The sequence below is a fragment of the Caenorhabditis remanei genome, chromosome IV (assembly GCF_010183535.1).
Source record: "Caenorhabditis remanei strain PX506 chromosome IV, whole genome shotgun sequence".
In the NCBI taxonomy this organism is placed as follows: Eukaryota; Metazoa; Nematoda; class Chromadorea; order Rhabditida; family Rhabditidae; genus Caenorhabditis; species Caenorhabditis remanei.
In genome coordinates, this window is record NC_071331.1 from 13,603,969 (window position 1) to 13,623,476 (window position 19,508).

General features: G+C 36.0%; 7 protein-coding genes across 7 annotated transcripts; 6 read left to right on the plus strand and 1 right to left on the minus strand.

The window, feature by feature from the left end:
• Positions 1-3,452: 3,452 nt before the first annotated feature.
• GCK72_013817 (uncharacterized protein) lies at positions 3,453-6,018 on the plus strand (the record flags this gene model as incomplete). Its single annotated transcript, XM_003093212.2, has 9 exons — positions 3,453-3,501; positions 4,463-4,648; positions 4,696-4,767; positions 4,815-4,921; positions 4,965-5,108; positions 5,159-5,373; positions 5,421-5,626; positions 5,673-5,830; positions 5,881-6,018. 9 exons carry the CDS (start codon positions 3,453-3,455, stop codon positions 6,016-6,018), a joined length of 1,275 nt encoding a protein of 424 aa, XP_003093260.2.
• A 3,002-nt stretch (positions 6,019-9,020) lies between these two features.
• On the plus strand, positions 9,021-11,812 carry GCK72_013818 (uncharacterized protein; the record flags this gene model as incomplete). The annotated part of the gene is made up of 9 exons (XM_053730004.1): positions 9,021-9,062; positions 9,110-9,270; positions 9,320-9,466; positions 9,509-9,549; positions 9,958-10,026; positions 11,158-11,330; positions 11,378-11,580; positions 11,628-11,689; positions 11,736-11,812. 9 exons carry the CDS (start codon positions 9,021-9,023, stop codon positions 11,810-11,812), a joined length of 975 nt encoding a protein of 324 aa, XP_053584776.1.
• Positions 11,813-11,915: 103 nt separating this feature from the next.
• On the minus strand, positions 11,916-13,156 carry GCK72_013819 (uncharacterized protein; the record flags this gene model as incomplete). Its single annotated transcript, XM_053730005.1, has 7 exons — positions 11,916-11,978; positions 12,024-12,171; positions 12,219-12,347; positions 12,394-12,500; positions 12,547-12,624; positions 12,876-12,996; positions 13,041-13,156. 7 exons carry the CDS (start codon positions 13,154-13,156, stop codon positions 11,916-11,918), a joined length of 762 nt encoding a protein of 253 aa, XP_053584777.1.
• A 1,054-nt stretch (positions 13,157-14,210) lies between these two features.
• On the plus strand, positions 14,211-14,744 carry GCK72_013820 (uncharacterized protein; the record flags this gene model as incomplete). Its single annotated transcript, XM_003089398.2, has 1 exon — positions 14,211-14,744. The coding sequence occupies one exon, from the start codon at positions 14,211-14,213 to the stop codon at positions 14,742-14,744; it is 534 nt and encodes a 177-aa protein (XP_003089446.2).
• Positions 14,745-16,520: 1,776 nt separating this feature from the next.
• GCK72_013821 (uncharacterized protein) lies at positions 16,521-16,807 on the plus strand (the record flags this gene model as incomplete). The annotated part of the gene is made up of 2 exons (XM_053730006.1): positions 16,521-16,695; positions 16,740-16,807. The coding sequence occupies 2 exons, from the start codon at positions 16,521-16,523 to the stop codon at positions 16,805-16,807; spliced, it is 243 nt and encodes an 80-aa protein (XP_053584778.1).
• A 48-nt stretch (positions 16,808-16,855) lies between these two features.
• On the plus strand, positions 16,856-18,124 carry GCK72_013822 (uncharacterized protein; the record flags this gene model as incomplete). The annotated part of the gene is made up of 4 exons (XM_053730007.1): positions 16,856-16,969; positions 17,298-17,504; positions 17,830-18,068; positions 18,118-18,124. The coding sequence occupies 4 exons, from the start codon at positions 16,856-16,858 to the stop codon at positions 18,122-18,124; spliced, it is 567 nt and encodes a 188-aa protein (XP_053584779.1).
• A 127-nt stretch (positions 18,125-18,251) lies between these two features.
• On the plus strand, positions 18,252-19,301 carry GCK72_013823 (uncharacterized protein; the record flags this gene model as incomplete). The annotated part of the gene is made up of 3 exons (XM_053730008.1): positions 18,252-18,463; positions 18,918-19,182; positions 19,230-19,301. The coding sequence occupies 3 exons, from the start codon at positions 18,252-18,254 to the stop codon at positions 19,299-19,301; spliced, it is 549 nt and encodes a 182-aa protein (XP_053584780.1).
• Positions 19,302-19,508: the final 207 nt, after the last annotated feature.

A 19,508-nucleotide genomic window follows, 5' to 3' on the forward strand; every position in this document is an offset into this window, starting at 1 on the left:
TTTGGAAACAACTTCCAGTCAAATATGTTGGAGCTGTAAAATTTATTGGAACGATGGGGAAACAATGAAACATATTATTTGAATTTTTAATAGAGCCGAATTCAGTTTTAGTTCAGTACAAAGATTCTGGTAAAGTTCTAGTTTTTTGATCTTCGTATGTCCTAACCATCTCAAAGTCTTAGTTTCCCACACGTCCATTTCCTTATCTGAAAAATTCAGAAGAGATTAAGTATGTCTACCAGTGTCTCATATTGAATTAAGGATCCGTTCTGATTTGTCCTTTCCAGACATATTTAATCTCATGATCATTTGATCCATTTGATACATCTTTCCAATTGAAATCCAAATGAATCTCGTTGACAAATATTGAAACGAGAAGACCCTTCCTCCGAGCATGTTTCGATGCTCATTTGCACATTTTCCTTTCGTTTTTCTCTCTAAATCTCTTCGTCTCCCCACGTGTGTAACTTTTGAAAATTGCAACGGTGAGTATGAATATGCTTCTGCTTCACGTCTAAATCAATATCATTTTGCATGCTGCATATATTTCGAGGGAAAGGCTAGAGTGTAGTGTTTAATCAAGACACAACCCGAAGATTCGACAATCGGAACCAACTATTGAAGAAGGGTCTAGTTGTTTTAATGATCACTTCAAATGAAGGAAAAATAAATTTGTATAGATTGATTGCTTTTAGATTAAGAATTTCATTGTGTTTCTCTCAATGCTTTTTCACGTCTCTCTGGGTATTTGTCACCTTGAAAACATTTCTTCAGTGAAATTGCAATGCCAAGCTTTTTGATAGTTTTTTGTTTAATGTCACGACAATCTTGATTTCTTTTTCAGATAGAATCTTTTGTTAGATTTAAATTTTGTTTTGAAATCAGTTTTTGAATGTATCAAATTATTTTGATTCGACTTGTAGAATCCTGGAACGTTTTTGCTTTTTTTGCAGATTTCTCAAAACCCAATTAGACTTCATTTATCACTGATCGACAACATTTGATCTTTTATTCCCATATTCTTGTTTCTTAATACTACAAAGAACGACCAAGTTTCACTGACCTTCTAAGCAAATACTTTTTTCTACTTCCCAATTCTTCTCACCTTAATCTTCTTTTTTCATCAGTCGGTCGGTGATCTTTCATAATTTGTTCTTGATTAGTTCAGTTCAGTACATATCATGTTCCCTTAGTTCCAGAGTTTGTAGCCACTATAATCTAGGCTCTATTTTGTCTGAAAGTGTTATACCTACTGATTAAATTATTAATCATAAACTTTTTTCATTTCATTTTGCTTATTTTTCTTCGAGAACGAGAGATCAACGAAACAAGAATAATTCTTCTATATCTGGACGGCACATCAAATTCAGAGAATATGTAAATACGCATTTAAATTATCTAAATCCGGCTAACTGCTTAGTTTTCAATTGAAGAAGTCTAGTTTCTTTTTTCTGATCACCTGTCTGAAAAGTGCATTGACACATCATGTCCCTAGACATCATGTATCTTATTTCCTTCGTATTATGTTCCCGTGATCCTCACGTGGACTAGAACCACCACGTGGTTTACCATAATCTGACATTTAAAAATCGCGAGTTCTAACCCCGAAACAGTTAATCGACATAATCTATGACCAGTTTATTGTAGACCGTAACATAGAAAAAGAGCGATAGAAGACCCTCCTAAAGACACCCCATGAAAAATCAAAAAGTACGGGTTGTTAGAGAGAAAATAATAAGTGAAGAGACTCAGATGTTGCGAGAGATAGATAAGCGTTTCACTGTGTCTGAGTCTCAGTGATTGGTCTAATCTCTCTCTCTTCCCAACATAGTTTCTCTTCGTTGACGAAGATGATCGAGAGACAACTCTCATACAATTCACACAATATTGCTGTATCGACCTTGTTTTATTCATCTTCCTGAACTACTTGTGGGAAATTTTCAGTTTCATTTTATTCGGAATAAGAAGTTGAAACCATTCCAACATAATTCCTATTTGCTCACTGTGCGAGAACATACCACGCGGGGCAACATGTGTGTAGTATTTGTCATAGAAAACGACGAAAAGACTACAGAATATAACAGAAAATTGATGGTTTTTGTTTCATTACTTGTCTAGATTTCCAAGTTATACTGGTATTATTTTGATCTTCTCAAAATTTCTGACTATCCTGCTGTATTCCATTTTAAGCATCTTCTGACTTCTGACTCTCTCAGAAATGTACTATGTAGTTAACTTCTTCTTCATCCTTACTTTTAAGTAGATCTTTGACATTTTTATAAATTTTGGACTTTCTTCTCTTCATTATAAAAAGAAAGAAACACGTGACATGTTCAGGTGATGATATGGAAGATTGTCTCTGTTTTTATTGCCACTTTTTGACACTTTATCTTTTTCTGTAGAACCTCTTTTTATCTTTTTTCTGGAGATTTCTAATTTATCAAAAAACTTATGATTGTATTCTTTCTGTCAAAAATATCTCGTCGTCTTATTGTTTTCATTCTGATCTTGATTTTTGAAAATTCAATTCCAGATCACTATCTGGAAACAAAGATGATAAATCCACCTGCTCAATCATTTTTTTAAAATTGAATCAGAATAGTTGTTTCATTGATGTTAGGCAGAAACTATCAAGTTCACAATACTAGACTTTGAATTTATGCATGTCGAGTGATTGTTGGAGAACAAAAATTTGTGAAATGATAAAAGAAAGACCATAGAAACTTTTTTCCAATTTATATAATACTTTTTCGATTAAAAAAAAGCAGAAATTAAACTAAAACGGAAATTTTTCCGTTTCTCTGACTACTAACTTTTTAAAATGCTACTGACTGTAGTTTCACCACGATATATGATCTCTAGCCTCTTCTCTGTTCACTCTCCCATGACGTCATCTCAAATTTTGTTTCCCACTTTTTTCTCTATTATCTACCAGTTTAAATATACTAGTTTTTGTTACATTTCCATATCTATTTTTATCCTTTTCCTCCCTTTTCCCATCTATATTCATAGCCACTGTTCTACTGATCGTGACGTCATTGATTTCTCATTTCTATTATATATTTTCCAAATCACTTCTCTTCGCCTATCTGTGATAACAAGATATTAAATGGGAAAACACGAGAGTTTTAAAGAAAACAGAGATACTCCCAGATAGTGTGTGAAAATGAGAGAGTCGTGATCTTTAAAAGTGTAAGCTCCGCCTCCTGAATAGCGGACAAAGCACGCAGAGAACGACCACAATATCAGTGATTCAGAAATTAGAACACAGACGAGAAAAATGGAGCAGACTGATCTGTCTTCAGACTGAGACTGCTCTTTTAGACACCGCCCACTCTCTTCATTCTTCTTCCTCTCATTATTCTTAATTTTACTTTAGCATCTTCTTTTCGTATTCTAACTTCGATATGACCTGCTGTACTTCCAGACGACCTATGACATTCAGTGATCCAATGGATCCACCAATACCCGAATTTTTACAAAATGATGATGATCACGAAGGTGTGTTTTCTTTTTGAATTTGAAAAGTCTGAAATTTCAAAAATAGGAAAATAATTTTGAGTGGAAATCTGCCAAAACAGGATTTGAAATTTTGGGATTTTGTTGTTTTTCTTTCCTAAAAAAGAAGAATTTGATATATTTTTCTGCAAAACGAGAAAACAAGAATAGACTAATATATTTTCTTCTTCTTCTTGACAATTTCTGGTTAATCCTTTAGAATAAAAACTAAAGTATATCTCCTTCCCACCACCTAATTTCTATAGAATGAGTAATAACGAGAAGGATTAGTCACCAAGTGCACAATATCTTAAGCGTAACATCACTAGGTTTGGGTACTTGGTGATCCCTGAGATTAGCTTTTTTATAAGCAAAAATAAATAATTTCTCCCGCCTCAAAGTTCATGAGAATTTTCAAAAATTACAAAACAGGGAAGTCTAGACACGTATACTTCCGATGCGGAAATCAACTCTCGAGAGAAGATGTTCTGACATGCAGATAAATAATATAAATATTAGATTCTCGTCTGTTTTTCTGAAGAAAAAGAAGAAATCATATCCTTACTCGAAGACTCGGTAAGCACAAAATACAACTGAACTTTTCTTGTTTTCTGAAAATTCAAGCTATTTGTTAATGTGCCGCGGGCCGGGCTAGAATGGCTTTTTTTGGCACTTTTTCCCGGCCCGCGGCGCATTAGAAAATATCCATCCGGCTCGTAGTAGGTCACGGGCATAGAACTCATCGAGATCTACATTTTGGTATATTTTCGAGCTCATAATATTCATTTTGACGCGAGTTATGAGCCGGCCCGTGTCGGCCCGTTTCGGCCCTTTTGACAAGTATGATTTTAAACACCAGAAATAACCGAACAGAGTAAAAAAATAAAACAATAGTTCTAGAAAAACGGAATATTATAATTTCTCATATTTGGAAAACATCTAATAAAACCAAAAGCCTTCTCAGAAGCAGGTCCCAGTGTAAAAATTGAAGAGGATGGTCCGAGTTGTCTTGTTTGTGGTCGCGTTGCAAACACAGGACATCATTACGGTGTGACGGCTTGTCTTGGATGCAAAACGTTCTTCAGAAGAGTTGTTCTTCAGAAAAACTCACCGAAATGCAAATACAAGAATCAGTGTCGATTGGAAAAAAGTGAGTTGAATAGAAATAAGGATTGCAAAAAAATTATTTGCTTCCAGGTGTGAACGCAAAAAGATTGTGCAGAAGCTGCCGATACCGAAAATGTTTGGAAGTTGGAATGACCGAAGATGGTGAGTTTGTTCCCTAAACTAATTTAAGTCGATGTTTTCATTTCCAGCTCTCCATCCTTGCCGTGATGTCATCGGCCGCCGAGTTCGCCATCATTCTGTGGATTCTTCTCCTATTTCCAGTCCCCCATCAATATCAATATCACCTCAGATATCGGTAAGTGATTCCTAGTGTTTTTCCCCTAGTGTTCATGTTGCAGATATGCAAAATGATGTCCTTATGCGATGGAGACTTCGAACTTTTGCAGACGATCACCGAAATGGACACAGAAATTCGAACACGGACTGCGCATATTCTTGGAGAGCCATCGAATGGAGATCAGCAAATTCATTTCTACAGTCCAGTGAGTTTGTTTGTGTTCCAAGCAATAGACTATTCAGTTCCTTTATTCAGACACCCGATTACACAAATGTATCGGTCAACCATGGAATCGGTCCTTCGCTAAAAGTTGATATAATCCTGTTAAAAGAATGGGTTGGTCGGATTCCTGGTTACTTGGATCTGAGTGAAAGGTGTCAGGAACATCTGATGAGACGGTTTTGTTTGAGATATACTGTCATCGAACACGGTCTTTTCACTGCTCAAATGCCATATCATAAGAATGTTTGGTGAGTTTTCAGGATTTTCTTTTTTGTGAAATTAAAGAAATTTTCAGGTTTCTCTCCGATCGAACATGTCTAGTCAGTGAATTCGAAAATCTTCCGGAAGAAATTCATCGTCATTTGACACCGAAAGTGATAAGAGAACAAAAACTGTTGGCTCCATTCACAGAGATGCTCATTCATGACGTGGCAGATCCATTGAGAAGATTGAAGCCAGATTCAGTGGAAATTGCTACTGTGAAAACATTGATGTTGTTAAGTGAGTATTACCCATTTCATTTCAAAATTCAGATCTTGATTCTCAGAACCGACATGTCTCAAAGAAATAGAAGGAGAATATCTGGCGACTCAGAGAGATTTGAAAACCATCAATGAAGTGAGAAATCGAGTTATCGCTGGACTTTATACTCATTTCATTAAAAAAGGAATTGATCCGGAACAACTACCAATTAGGATTAGTGAGGTACCATCCTATTATTTTAGAGACTTGAATAAAAACGATGCATTTTATAGATTCTCGAATTGACGGGCGGTGTAGAAATATGTGCAAACCGTGCTTTGGAGGAAATGCAACTACTTCGTGTCTTTAATTTATCTTCTTTCGACCAATACAGTGCTGACGTGATTTTTGGATTTTATCGAGATTATTAGTGTGTTTTCATCATTATCTCTTCTCTCATGTATACACCTCTGAAAATTGTGATTATAGATTTTTGAAATGAATAAATGATACCTTCGCAAACAAAAGGCAAACGAAATAATTTCAGATTCGGAAGTTAAGAAACGTCGAACGATCCAGATTAATTCTTAAGTTTATTCTAACCTCGAGGGTGAATTCCGTCTTAAAAACTGGAAAACAATCGAAGATCAGATTCTGATTTAGGATGATCATTCTCTTTTTGAAGAACTTTTATTTATTTTGTCAATAACAATCCAATACCACGAACGTGTGGGATAAAGTAGTTTCAATTCTAGAAGGTAAGAATCAATGTACTGTGATTTTAACTAGAAAAACAATCAGTAAGATTATCTAATTCCGGTTCGGAATTAGTATAAAAATCTGGCATTTCAATTCTGGCTTCTCAATGTTCATATGTTACGTAGAGATGGCTTACTGCATATATCCCAACTTCGCACAGTTTCATTGAACCTGAAGCTCCCTTTCATTATTTACAACCCATTTAGAGTGAAACTTTGAACTATCAACGAAAAGTTCAGTCCCACTTCGTTTTCTAAAATCTCCCCTATTATTTTTCCAGTCCACTGATATGCTTCATGCGTCGAGTACGTTTCTAAGTAATTCTGCTCAAATGATCACTACAAGTGATGGCATAAATCAGAGCACGCACTTTGTCTTTTTAATTTTTTTTCTAATTTATTTGCAAATATTATTGTTGATGATGCAGGCTATCAGACAGTAGACATCAAGTTGAACCAGGCGAATCCGAATTTGCACAACGAATCTTTTTTCAGAAGTCACCAAACATCGAAGGAGTAGGTAGTTAGATGAACTTTTTTCTTTTCAAAAGAAAGCACGATATTCATTTTTGTATGTGTCTTCTGAAGACTTGTCTGAATTCCGAGATATAGTACTCTTTCTTTCATATTACCCTGAATGACATTCTCATCGAACCCAATTCCAATGTCCTCACTCCAGATATTATTGGTGTCTCAAAAACAGGAGAATCATAAAAAAACAACTCGATTTTATTTATCAGAAAACGGAGACTTCAATATTTAATACGATTGGCATACATATAACATACCTAGAAGTGGGATCGAGAAAAATATGTCTTACTGTGCTATTGTTTATATTTGGGTATTCGATTCCATTCTGTTTGTATCATGTGTCCACAGATTCTCAGCTAACATTAAAAACATTAAAATCGATCTAAAACTTGGGTGAAACACAGAAGTATGTTTTTTTGTTATCTAAAACTACTCTTTGATACTTCATCAGTGAATTATTTCTGGTTTGTAGAAACTTTATTATCATTGAATGATGATCAAAACATGATACTGTTTTGAAGAATGTTCGAATTTTGAAAAACGAGTTGGAAAAATTTCCAGTGATGAGTTCTATCATAATATTTTCAAATCTGGTATCTTCGTAACATAAATCTCATATGAAATATTTTATTCACGCATTTCGGATTTCACGTCGTCAATCGTAATCCTTTCTTTTGTTTGAACAGCCTCTGATTCAGAGAATGTGTTTATTTGAAAATTTGAAAATAGGTTACAAAAGAAACGATGATCTCATTGTTTTTATCTGATTTGTATAAATAATCATGATTTCTGATAGTAAAATCTTCTTCTGATCGAGTTTCTTGAATTTACGGTTCACTTCCTTTTGCAGACGGGTACAAGTTTTCTTGGTTTTCTTGTCTCTTCTCAGGTGTGTCCTTCTATTCTATACGTGATTTTCAACTGAGTCTGATTGGGTTATTCCCAAACATTATTCAGGAAACGTTTGACTTAATGAAACTCAATAAACATTTTTTGAGAGTAAATTGCACAAACCTCAAACTTTTTGGATGATACAAAGTAAAACACGTTTATCTTTAACCTTCTTCGATATATTATATTTTCCAACCCAAATTTCATTAACAAAACGCGTGAATCCAACACATCTGATACATGCCGATATATGACTTGAGTCTTCTGTTTTAGAATGATCAGAAACGACATAAAGCTTCATGAATGCGTATAAAGAAATGTACTCCGGAAATCGGATTTTTTAGACTAAAAGGAAAAAAACAATACAGTTTCGCTCTAATTTTCAGAAAAAGAACTCATGAGATCTCTATCTTCAACTGGTTTTTAATATGTTTTGAGAATACCCGTTGACTTTGAATGAGCTACTAAAGCTCTGCCATTTGTTCAGAAAATGAAAATGAACTCACCATCAACACTGAAAATTCAGTTACTTTGCCATCATCTAGAAAGAAAACAACTGTAAGCTATGAATAATTTTATAAGTCATTAGATTTCCAGAAATAAAACTTCCGTTTAATGAACAAGAACTGCTGACGGAACAATCATTGTCTGACTCATTTCAAGTTGTATTTCAGCTTTGAGACTAGACACTTTTCAAGTTTTCTTTCAATCCTTTTAATCTCGTTTACGTGTGGATTCCAATTCATTTCATTACTTTCCGGATTCTGAAAATTCTCAATTTTAATTCAGAAATCGCTTGATCCTAATCTCTTCTGAACTTTCGTCAAAAACTTCCATCTTTTGTTCTTTTGTATTTTCAATGGATTACTATATACGATTTTGAAGAAAAACAAACTACGAAAATAATGATGTTTTCTAATGGAATGGGCGGGCCTGTCGGAAAAAAGATTTTGCCTGTCGAAAAGAAGAATAAATTTTATGTTTTGATTTTTATTTTGATAAGGATTAGAAAGTAAGTAATACATTTTCAATACATCTACAGTAATCCACATATTTTTTGTGAATGTCTCATCATCCCGCCCATTCATTGCAAAACTTATTTTGCTCGATATCAATGAGTATATAAATATGAAGAGATGTTAGAATAGTATTGTTATTTTTTGTTTTCCAGTGCTACAATCCTTGAGCTTTTTTGCAGTTTACTCGGTAATTTTTTCAGTTTTGTTGGAAAATCAACAAGGGATCGTAACAACATGATTGCAGATGAGAAGCTCGCTGGACTTATCGTGTTTCCTGTAAGATTCTTTCGGAAACAGTTTTCCAGAAAACCCAGTGATTCCAGATTGCTCTCATTGGAGTTTTTGCCAACTGGACTGTTGCCCTCTTGATTCGACGATTGCCATCTCTGAAGAATTCTTTCGGAAGGTTGACAGCTTCTCAATCTATTGGAGATGCTATTCACTCAACTGTTTTTTCTTTTTTGTTTTCTCCAATGTGCTTTTTGTGAGTTAGTTAAAAAGGGTCTGTAACAATCAACAAACTCGGATTTCAGCGGAATTGACTTCATGAAAGAGTATTCATCTGTGATCGGTCACATCTTGCTGATCGCTTACGACATCTCAACATACTCCCATTTATGTATCTCACTCAATAGATTCTGCTCTATTGTTGCTCCAATCCAATATGATACTATATTCAGGTATTTCCCACTCTCTTTTCTTTTTGATAACACTATTTTCAGCATGTCTAATACCAAGAAACTCATCATGTTCTCGTGGGCTTGTGCAGTTCTTCCATCATTTTATCTCTACATATTAATTAATTTAATTTAATTTATTGACTGGGATATAAATCATTAAAATATACAGGAGACCGGATCATGCCCCTCACGAGGCTAAAGACCTGGTAGGAGGGGAAATACGTGGAAAGCAAGATAATTAAGTCAGGAAGTATGGGGGAAAAAAATGGGGGAACGAGAATCAATTGATATGAGGAGAGAAGATATGAATGAAATAAGCGAGAAGGGGAGAGGGGGCAAGGTAAAGAGCGAATTCACAGGGGGAGATCATAGTCTATTAATTGAATGATTGAGAAGGGAGACAAATTCACCGGGAGAAAGGAACTTATGGGTATTACATGTGACAGAATTCCATAGGGGGATTGAATTAGAGAAAAAATCCTTAATATCAGGCCTAACACAAATTAAAGTCATGGGTCGTCTAGCCGAATTGGACAGTCTGACATACGACTGGATATTTGGTAAGTACGCTGCGCCGCATATAAATTTATAAAGTAAGATTAATTGAGATTTAAGTCTGCGATGGCGGACTGAGTAAATGTCGAGAATTTCGAGACGGTCGAGATATGAAGAATAAGGGATGTTGCATCGTTGTAGATTTTTTCTAGTGAATAATCTGAGTGGTTTTTCCAGTTTTTGAGACAGAACGCTAGAAGGTGAAGGAGAGTAAACAACAGAGCAATATTCAAGCAAGGGAAGAACATAGGTGTTGAAAAGATGTCTGTAGAGTGATAGAGATCTAGACTTGAAGGCTTTCAGCAGTTGATTACAGCGGAGTAAAGCTAGCGAGGATAATTTGGAAATGTGAAGGTCGAATTTGAGATTAGAGTCGGTTAATAGACCCAAATCCCGTACTACTGTAGATTCGGAGATGGGGATGGAGTCTACATGAAATGGGTGACGAGAGTTTTCGGGACCTAGCCTAAGAAGAGAGGTTTTAGTGTGAGCTAACGGCAAAGCGTTGGCGGAGGCCCATTTGGATACTAGGTTTATACCGTGTTGGAGGAGAACTGGGTCATGGGAATACAATTTGATATCATCAGCAAAAGCGGCAAAATGAATGTTTGGTGGGAGTTTCAGGAGTAGGTCGTTTATGTAGATTAAGAATAATAGGGGACCTGATACAGTTCCTTGCGGAACACCCGAGGGAATAGGAGAAATTTTATTGTCTAGGGATCCGTTAACCATTACTGAGAAGGTGCGTTCTTTGAGGAAAGCTTCAAACCAGGAGATGTAAAGGTTTGACAGACCAAAGTTAGCAAGTTTATTGATCAGAATTATGTGATCCACCTTATCAAATGCTTTCTTGAAGTCAAAGAAGACAACGTCTAGAGAATGATGAGTTTTCAGGATTCTTCTATAGTTTGCGGTAGAGTAGACCAGGGAACTAGGGCAGGAACGGCGGGCAAGAAATCCGTGCTGGTGGATGGAGAATCTGTGACCTAGGTCCGTTCTAATTTGACGGCAAAGTATTCTTTCAAAAATGCGGGCGAATGGATCGGTGAGCGTGATGGGACGATAGTTTTGCGGGGATGAGACATATACCGTAATCCAATCTCTTATTCATTCTAAACTCTTATGCTTATTTTCAGACGACTGCAAGTTTTACTACATTGACGACTTCTGGGTATTCACATTTTCCACGACTCCAGTCTGTGAAACTATCGTTTGGTATGCGGACTTTTTGAAATACAACTCAATCGTTCTCTCAATTGTTATCATCGATATAATCACTGTCTCAAAAGTCAGAAGCTTCAAGGTTCATGTATGTTCAGAATTCATTTTGGATCTTTGTTAACACATAATTTGCAGTTGTCAAGTACCTCCTCCCAATCTCATGCGAAGAAGCGAAGCGCCGAGATGAACTTCTTGAAACAGGCGTGTCTTCAAGCATTTGTCTTCGTTTGTGAACTCATCACCTACTTTTTGATTACCCCGAGAGTTGACGGAAGTGAGAGGTGGCTCAGATTTTTCTTGTCGACGGTTGCATGGGTTTGTGTGCATATGTTGGATGGGTTAGCGAATTCTGCCTCATTTCATTTTACAGATTTTTATATTTCAGAATCATCACTCTTAGTTTCAATAAAGAATTCACCCAAACCATTTTCCGTGGAATAAAAATCAGTAAGTTCTCACTCGTCATTAACATTCACATTCAATCGCTTTACAGAGGATCTCTCTGGCTACTCAACTCGTCACCCTCATACTGAAAACACATCGAATGCTGGGAGTAAAACTAAGCATTGATACTCATTTCAAACTTTTGATATTCTCTTGAAACTTCATTTTTCAACAATAAAACCCTTTATTAATATCGACATATTTCAAAATTTCTTACATGAAATAATTATTAGTTAGACGTTTTCTGAAGTGCACTAATCGCGGATCCACTGCGACGAGAAGATTTGAAAATCTGAAAATCTCTGAGAAAATAAATTAGTTATGTCTTTAATTTTACCGTATTCGAGTAATCTTTCTGGCAACAGAACAAAGATTTCACTGTTTCTCGATACGGGGATGAAGCGACTAGACAGATGATACAATGGATTGATGAGTTTAATGTTATGAAAATTCCCAAGATTGATAAAATCATGGACAGGGTCATTCTGAAAACAAACTACAATTTTCGTATGTTTCGAACTGAATTACTTACAGTGATTTCATCATATTTTTCTCAGCAAGAACTCCTTGAGCAAGACTGATTACTCCGATGGGACCATCCGCTATCACAAAAGTTATTGTCATAAAAATCACAAGCTTTGTCGTGTTATCTGTTTTTGAGCTGAAAACAAACATTTGTTACTATATTAGCTTCCAACTTGCCCAACCTATTTGACGGATTTCTTAACTGAGCAACACTGATTGTTTTTCTTGCCAAGTTGAGTTCAATTATCAGAAATATTGTTAAAATAGGCAGTAATATTGCGGAAGTTATCTGAAAAAAAGAAAATTACTCGTCATGCAACCATCATGCTTTCTACCTTTGAAGCTCCATCGGTTATGTAAAAAATTTTAGAAGCAGTCTCAGGATCTAACATGAAAACACTGCTAAACTCTGGCTGAAATTGTACTTCCGAATAGTTTGAGGGATAACCAGAACAACTGAAAAGGACCTGTTTGTATCAATAACTTGAATTCTATCAACGTACTGATCAGCTGGTATCCAAGGTATCTCAGAAGGTTTAAACCTGAAGCTTCCAAAATAAAAAGCTGAGATTAAAATACTCAATATGAGGCAAATAAGTGAAACATTTCTTCCAAAGGACGGCTTTGAAATCTTATTGAGCTTAGGATTCAGAGTACTTTTTACGATAATGAGACGAATAGTGGCGAGGAGAACTCCAAGCCAAGAAGTAAGGCGACGGCAAATGTCTCTTAGGCCAATAACGAGAACTCCTAGTATCGTTTTCAAGTATGAAGCAGAATTTATGCTGAAAATATGAAGTTTACTGTGAAGTGAACAGACAGAGGTCACCATTCCGGTTGTGCAGCCACAAAATATGAAGTACTGTTATATAAAATGTAAATCATATTCAAGAAATCACAGATAGCAATTCCAATCATAACAGCATTGATACTACTCGTTCTCATAGATTTTTGAGACAAAATGATCAGATGAAATACATTCAAAAATGTTCCGACACAGGCAGGAATATACTCGAAATAGACATATTTCTCTGAGATAAAACTGATGACATTCACAGCTGTTTCTGACATCTTTTGGTGTTCAAAGTGATATACTTTAACTCAAAAATCGATGTGAGTTGAGTAATTCATAACATAGATGTAAGAAAAGAATTTATAATTGAACGTTTTAGGAGCTGAAGGCTGATGTATATTCAGCTGCAAGAGTGACAAACATCATATCCAGTTAGATTTGAAGGAGATTTTCAGTTGAAAGCGTTGAATTGAGTGACCGTTTTGTCACGGTAATTCAGTTATTCAGTCCACTCAGTTGAAAGCGTTGAATTAAGATATTCAGTTCACTTGACAAGAGGGGACCGTTGTTGTCACAAAGTGGTAATTTCAAGATAATTCAGTCATTCAGTCCACAAAAAAAATTTAAGAAACGGAGTATGATTTTGGTATAAAAGCCAGACAGTCTATAATTATCTAAGTCAAATACGCAAAATGAGCGATCTCGAGAGTGCAAATGCCACTAAACTTTTGATTAAAAACATTCAATTCATGAAAAACTGGAAAACAGGGTTTCCTTCCTGAATATTTTCACCTGTAAATCCAGAAATTAGATTCAAGTCTCGAGTTATTCGATCGGCTGAATTGAAAATTTCTGAAAAAATTCGACATCTTTGAGTTCAAGTTTTCAAAGATAATTTCAACGTTTTATGTAATGGGCCTATTCTTGGGCAGCGAAAAACGTTTTTCGCTGGTTTTTTTCCGATTCACGGAACCAGAAAATCAGCGAAAAACTCTTCGCGCGCAGGCATTTTTTGCTGGAGTTTTCTCTTCCATATTTGGTATGTTAGGCCATTCATTTCGGGACCATTTTGTTTCAATCAGTGATCCTTCAATTGTCGATTTACGGGGATTTATTTTCAGAGAAGCACCTTCACCATTTATTGGACTTGGAGGATTTTTAGGGTTTTGTAGCAGTTTTTCAAATATTTTCAGATTCTCAAACAGTATGAACAAGAAAGAATACAATATTTGGGATGATCACAGTTACGAGAAGACGTCGAAATTGAATAATGAACATATAGCGAAAGGAAATGTATATGAAGATTACAAAGGAGAATACGAGAATATGGATGATGGGCGTAGTGTGAATTCTTCGAAACTCAAGATTCAAAATGTAAGGAAAGGAAATGGATGTGAAGGATATGAAGATGATTATGAGATTTTGGATGATCAGAGTAATGTGAAGTCTTCACGGTTCAATATTCAATATATAAGGAAAAGAAATATTGGCGAATCAAATTCGAAGATTAATGAGAATGATGAGAATATTGAATCCAAACTTCTCATGTTTCCTAGGAGCCAAGTTCGTGTTTATCTAATGCAGAAGATCGAAAAGTTGAAAGAAGCGCTTGAAGATGAAGATCAGAAATTGCAAGAAATAAAAAGGGTTCTCAATAAATCAGCTGGAAAAACTCGGAAGTTATTAGAGAAGTTTCTACGAAGCATTGGTTGTGATAAAAAGACGATATCAGACTCATAATGGAAACCAAGTCAGAAGAGTATTAAGAAAAAAAATACATATGCCAATACTTGAGAACACAACTAGAAAAAAGCTGATACGAGAGAGTCCTTTTCAAGTTTCTGAAATAATGAGTATTTCATCGAACGATTCATTTTAACCATCAAAAATAGACGAAATTGAAGGTTTAATTATCATTTTTTCAAAAAACAATCAAAATTATTTTCCAAAAGAGAATACCACACCCAAGTTACATATCTTATTGTATCCTTTAGTTCCTTATCTCCGAAGATATTAAACATGGGGAAGAAGTTCTGAGCAATCATCACGCTATTTTCAATTCGGAATTGGACATTTGACAAGTATGACAATGAAGACAATATGACGTGAAGCGAACTTCTCAGTTGTGACCCATTACTTGTTATTATTATATTAATCATGTTTTTCAGCAAAAAAACTGATTTGTATCATGTTTCTCCAGAAGAAAGTATATCTTCGGAAATCCTATTATACAACAAAATAATTTTTTTTAAATAAACAAAAGGTTAGCGTTAAAGGGGGAGAGATGGCGTGGCGGCGATGTGGGAATTTAATTAGACTTTTTGAAGCGTGTTTCCACGAAACAGCGACATTCACAAAAAATAGAAACATTTTTCATATTTTTCACATTTCACCGACCTCGCCACTTCGCCATCTTAAAAGTAAGTAGAATGAGCTATATCTTTGACACCCTTGACTATCGGTGTCCTTTGAGAATTCTCTTTGGCACCCTAATAGTTTCGAGTCCGCTCTTTTGAATGGTAATAGCCAAGAAGTGCGAAACTCCAAAAAATTTGGATTTTTTGCTCCGAAAGTTTGCTCCTTTTTCATCATAGAAAACACGAGTGCCAATTCATGAAGACTATCGGGCTCGTAAAGGCAACTATCTGCACTCTCGGCCAGCGGTTGGATGGCGTCACGTGGTAGTGAGAGGCACTGGTAGGAGGGAGGTCTGGGGATCGACCCCTTCTCTTTTTTTTCCATTTTTGCTTTTAAAATCTGGCAATATAATGTTAATTACAGCTTTTTCGAACTATTCTATGAAATGTTCTTCAACTGTTTTCTACATTTGGAAAGAATTTTTTTGATAAAAATATTATGTTCTCATCATTTTGCGAAGAGGATTTGCCGGATGAGTTCAAATAAAAGCTCGAAAATCATTTTATACTCGCCAAGCTAGCCTATGATTTTTATATTAAATCCTATGAGTTTTTCGATTTTTTGAAGTATTGATATTATCTGTTTAAAAAAAATAAAGAACTTCGAGAAAAAACGGAGAAAATGTACAAGTCCGAAAAATGGAAAGTGAACAAGTGGAAAAAATGAAAACTAAAACAACATAATAGCATTACATACTAGCAACAACAATGAATTAGCAATTTCTAGTGTTTCTTCCATATGGACACATATAGGACACACCCCTGATTCATTCTAGCTGCATATATTTACGCCACCGCTCGATTCCATATAGGAACCCCAGCGGTTCACCTGTGCTGCCACGCGGCCATGCAACCACTGGGCGCGAGGGCTGCTAGTTGCTTTTACGAGCCCGATAGTCCTCCTAAAGTGGCACTCGTGTTTTCTATGACGAAAAATGATCAAACTTTCGGAGCAAAAAAACCAAATTTTCGAGAGTTTTGCACTTTTTGACTATTATCATTCAACAATCAGGGTGCAAATTTATAGAGAATTCTCAACGCATACCGAAAGTCAATTCTTTTGTGAGACGCCTAATTATTTAACTTAATTCTTCCAGAAATGGCTACCAAAATATCCTTCCATGCTCCCATCAAATCGATTGCATTCTGCGGATCTTCTAACATAGCTGCGCTATTCGAGAACAACGTCAAATTGGCGTCTACAACAACAGGAACTCACTTTGCCACATTTGAGATGAATCAGTACTCGACAGATGTCCACGGTTGTGATGATTGTGAGTGTACTTTTTATTCCAAATGCAACGAACAGTTATTTCAGTCTTATATGTAGCCAACCGTAAGGAATGGGTCTTTTGGACTTGCGAACCTTCAAAATGCTCCCGGTGAACCAGATTAATGTGGATAAACGCGAGAGTATGACGTCGGGCTGCTACAATGCGAACAACGATATTCCCTACGCATCCATCTATCTGGAATCCAACAACGAGACAATCTCGAGTGGAAATAGTCGACAGAAGAAACCCGCAAATAACTACAAATTTGCTTACGGTGAGTTCGTAATACAATCGACATATTTGGATAGGATACAAACACTTTTGATTGCATCCATCATTTCTGCTTAATCACAATCCAATCATATGGAGCTGCTTGATTCATGACATTTTGGCGCTGCTTAGTTATCTCAACCAATTTGGAGTTGCTTGATAAATGAAATAATTTGGGGAGTTGCTTAGTTTCTTGAGATATATTTGAAGCTGTTTAATTACAATCCAACCATATGGAGCTGCTTAACTTGTGAGATTTTGGCGCTGCTTAGTTATCTCAACCAATTTGCAGCAGATTATAAAACATTATTATAACTAAAAGTAATTTTCAGATCAAAAGATCCCCAAAAGATCAAATGATCCAAAAAATGGTGGAAATCGGTGGGGATTCGGTTCTGTTGGAAGACCGCAACGGACAATGCCTTCTATACAAGATAAGAAGAATGGCCAAGCCTCAGTGGACCATCGTCTCAAAAGAACCGTGCTTATCGATCAATGTAACGTCGCAATATGTCTGTTTGGAGAGGCATAAGAATACGGTCCGTGTCGTGAAAATTTGTTTTGGCAATGAAATACCTTGGTACGTTTTGATGAGAATTTGAGAACCTGGAAATTAATCGTTTTACAGGATCTCGATGAGAAAGAATGATTCGTTTTGTGGAATTCGGAGGGAAATGAGAGTGAAGAACTTTTTATTGTCCACAATTGCTCGATGAACACCAACCTCTACATCAGGACGGGATTCTTACGAATAGAAGGGGTTGCCACTGTATTCCTATCAGTCCCATCAAGAGACACCAAATCATTTTGTTCGGAACGGTCGAAGTCTCTTTGCTACGCAAAAACAACAAGTACTAAATAAAGGTGGAGAATCGCGACAGAAGATTGAAAGGAGCACTAGAGGAAAACCAGAGATACGAGTCTAACTTTTTCAAAGTGAAGAAGAAACACGAAGATGAGGGAGATGTAGACTCTGTTGCTTCCCAGAAAGTCAACGAGGGTCCAAAAATTGAGGATTTTGTCCATATCAGAGATGTCGGTCAAGGAACATACGGACTTGTTGGAGAATACCGATCGAAAAGAACTGGACATCGTGTATTAAGGTGAGTTTTGCATCTTCAAAGTCATTTTAATTCAAATAAACACGTTCAGACCCTAAACCGCTCACTCCGGTACAACGAGGCCTATCTCATTCAAAGAGAAACGATAAACATGGAAAAATATCACACAGAAACGTTGTCCATCTCTACCAATGTTTCTCTACACAACCTCACGTCTATTTAGTAATGGAGATGATGACGACAAATCTATCCAATATCATCGATTCGAGTGGACGTCTAGATGAATATGATGCGTCACAAGTTCTGAAATCTATCGGAGAAGCGCTCAGTTATTATCATTTCAAACAACTGATTCATCGAGATGTAAAGCCAGACAACATCTTAATTTCTGGGGAGTCCGTTAAGCTGGGGGATTTTGGCGTCTCAACTTTCGAACAGTAAGTTATTAATGCTTTTTTACTCTGGTTCTGAAATCCGAGTTCAGAATCCCGATACTTTGATATCTGGATTGTTAAATTCTGAATTCTGAATTCTAGGTCTTCAATTCTAGTTTCTGGTATTCTCAATTCTAAATTCCGGATTTTGGGTATTGATATCTGAATTGTTAGATTTCTATTTTTAAATTCTGAATTTTGTATTCTAGATTCTATGATTCTGAATTCTAAATTCTGAATTCCGGATTCTGGATTTTGAAATCTGGATTGTCGATTTTGAAATCTAGATTCTTAGACTCTGAATGATGAATTCTAGGATCTGGGATATCGAATTCTGGAACTCGAAATCTGGATTTTGATATCTGGCTACTTAAATTCTGGATCCTAGATTCTAAGATTCTGAAATTTGAGTTTCCATATTCTGTAATAGGGGCAATTTACAATCATTTCATTCCAGAGGTCGAACGATTTGTGACACCAAAGGATATATGGCGCCTGAAATAATCACCGACCAGATGTACTCGTACCAAGTGGACTCGTATGCTCTCGGTGTCATCGTGCACCAAATTCTAACGACTACGATGCCTTTCAACGATGAAAAAGACGGAGGGAAATCGAAAAAGTGGAGATTTGAAGCAAATGAAAGTTTTAGTGAGGATATCATGGAAGTGTTGAGCGGACTTCTCGAGGCAAAACCGAGAAAAAGATGGACAATGAAACAAGTAAGTTCAGAAAGTTTTAGTGAAACATAAAGAAAAACTTTTTTCAGGTGCTTGAATCTACTTGGATAAAGAAGGAAGAAGAGAAGCTAATTACAATCCAATCATATGGAGATGCTTAATTCATGAGACTTTGGCGCTGCTTAGTTATCTCAACCCGTATGGAATTGCTTAATAAGTGAGATAATTTGGAGAGTTGTCTAGTTTCTCGAGAGATATTTGGAGCTGCTTAATTCATGAGATTTCGGCAATTTTTAGTTATCTCAACCCATTTGCAGCAGATTATAAAGCATTATTATAACAAAAATTATTTTTCAGATCAAAAGATC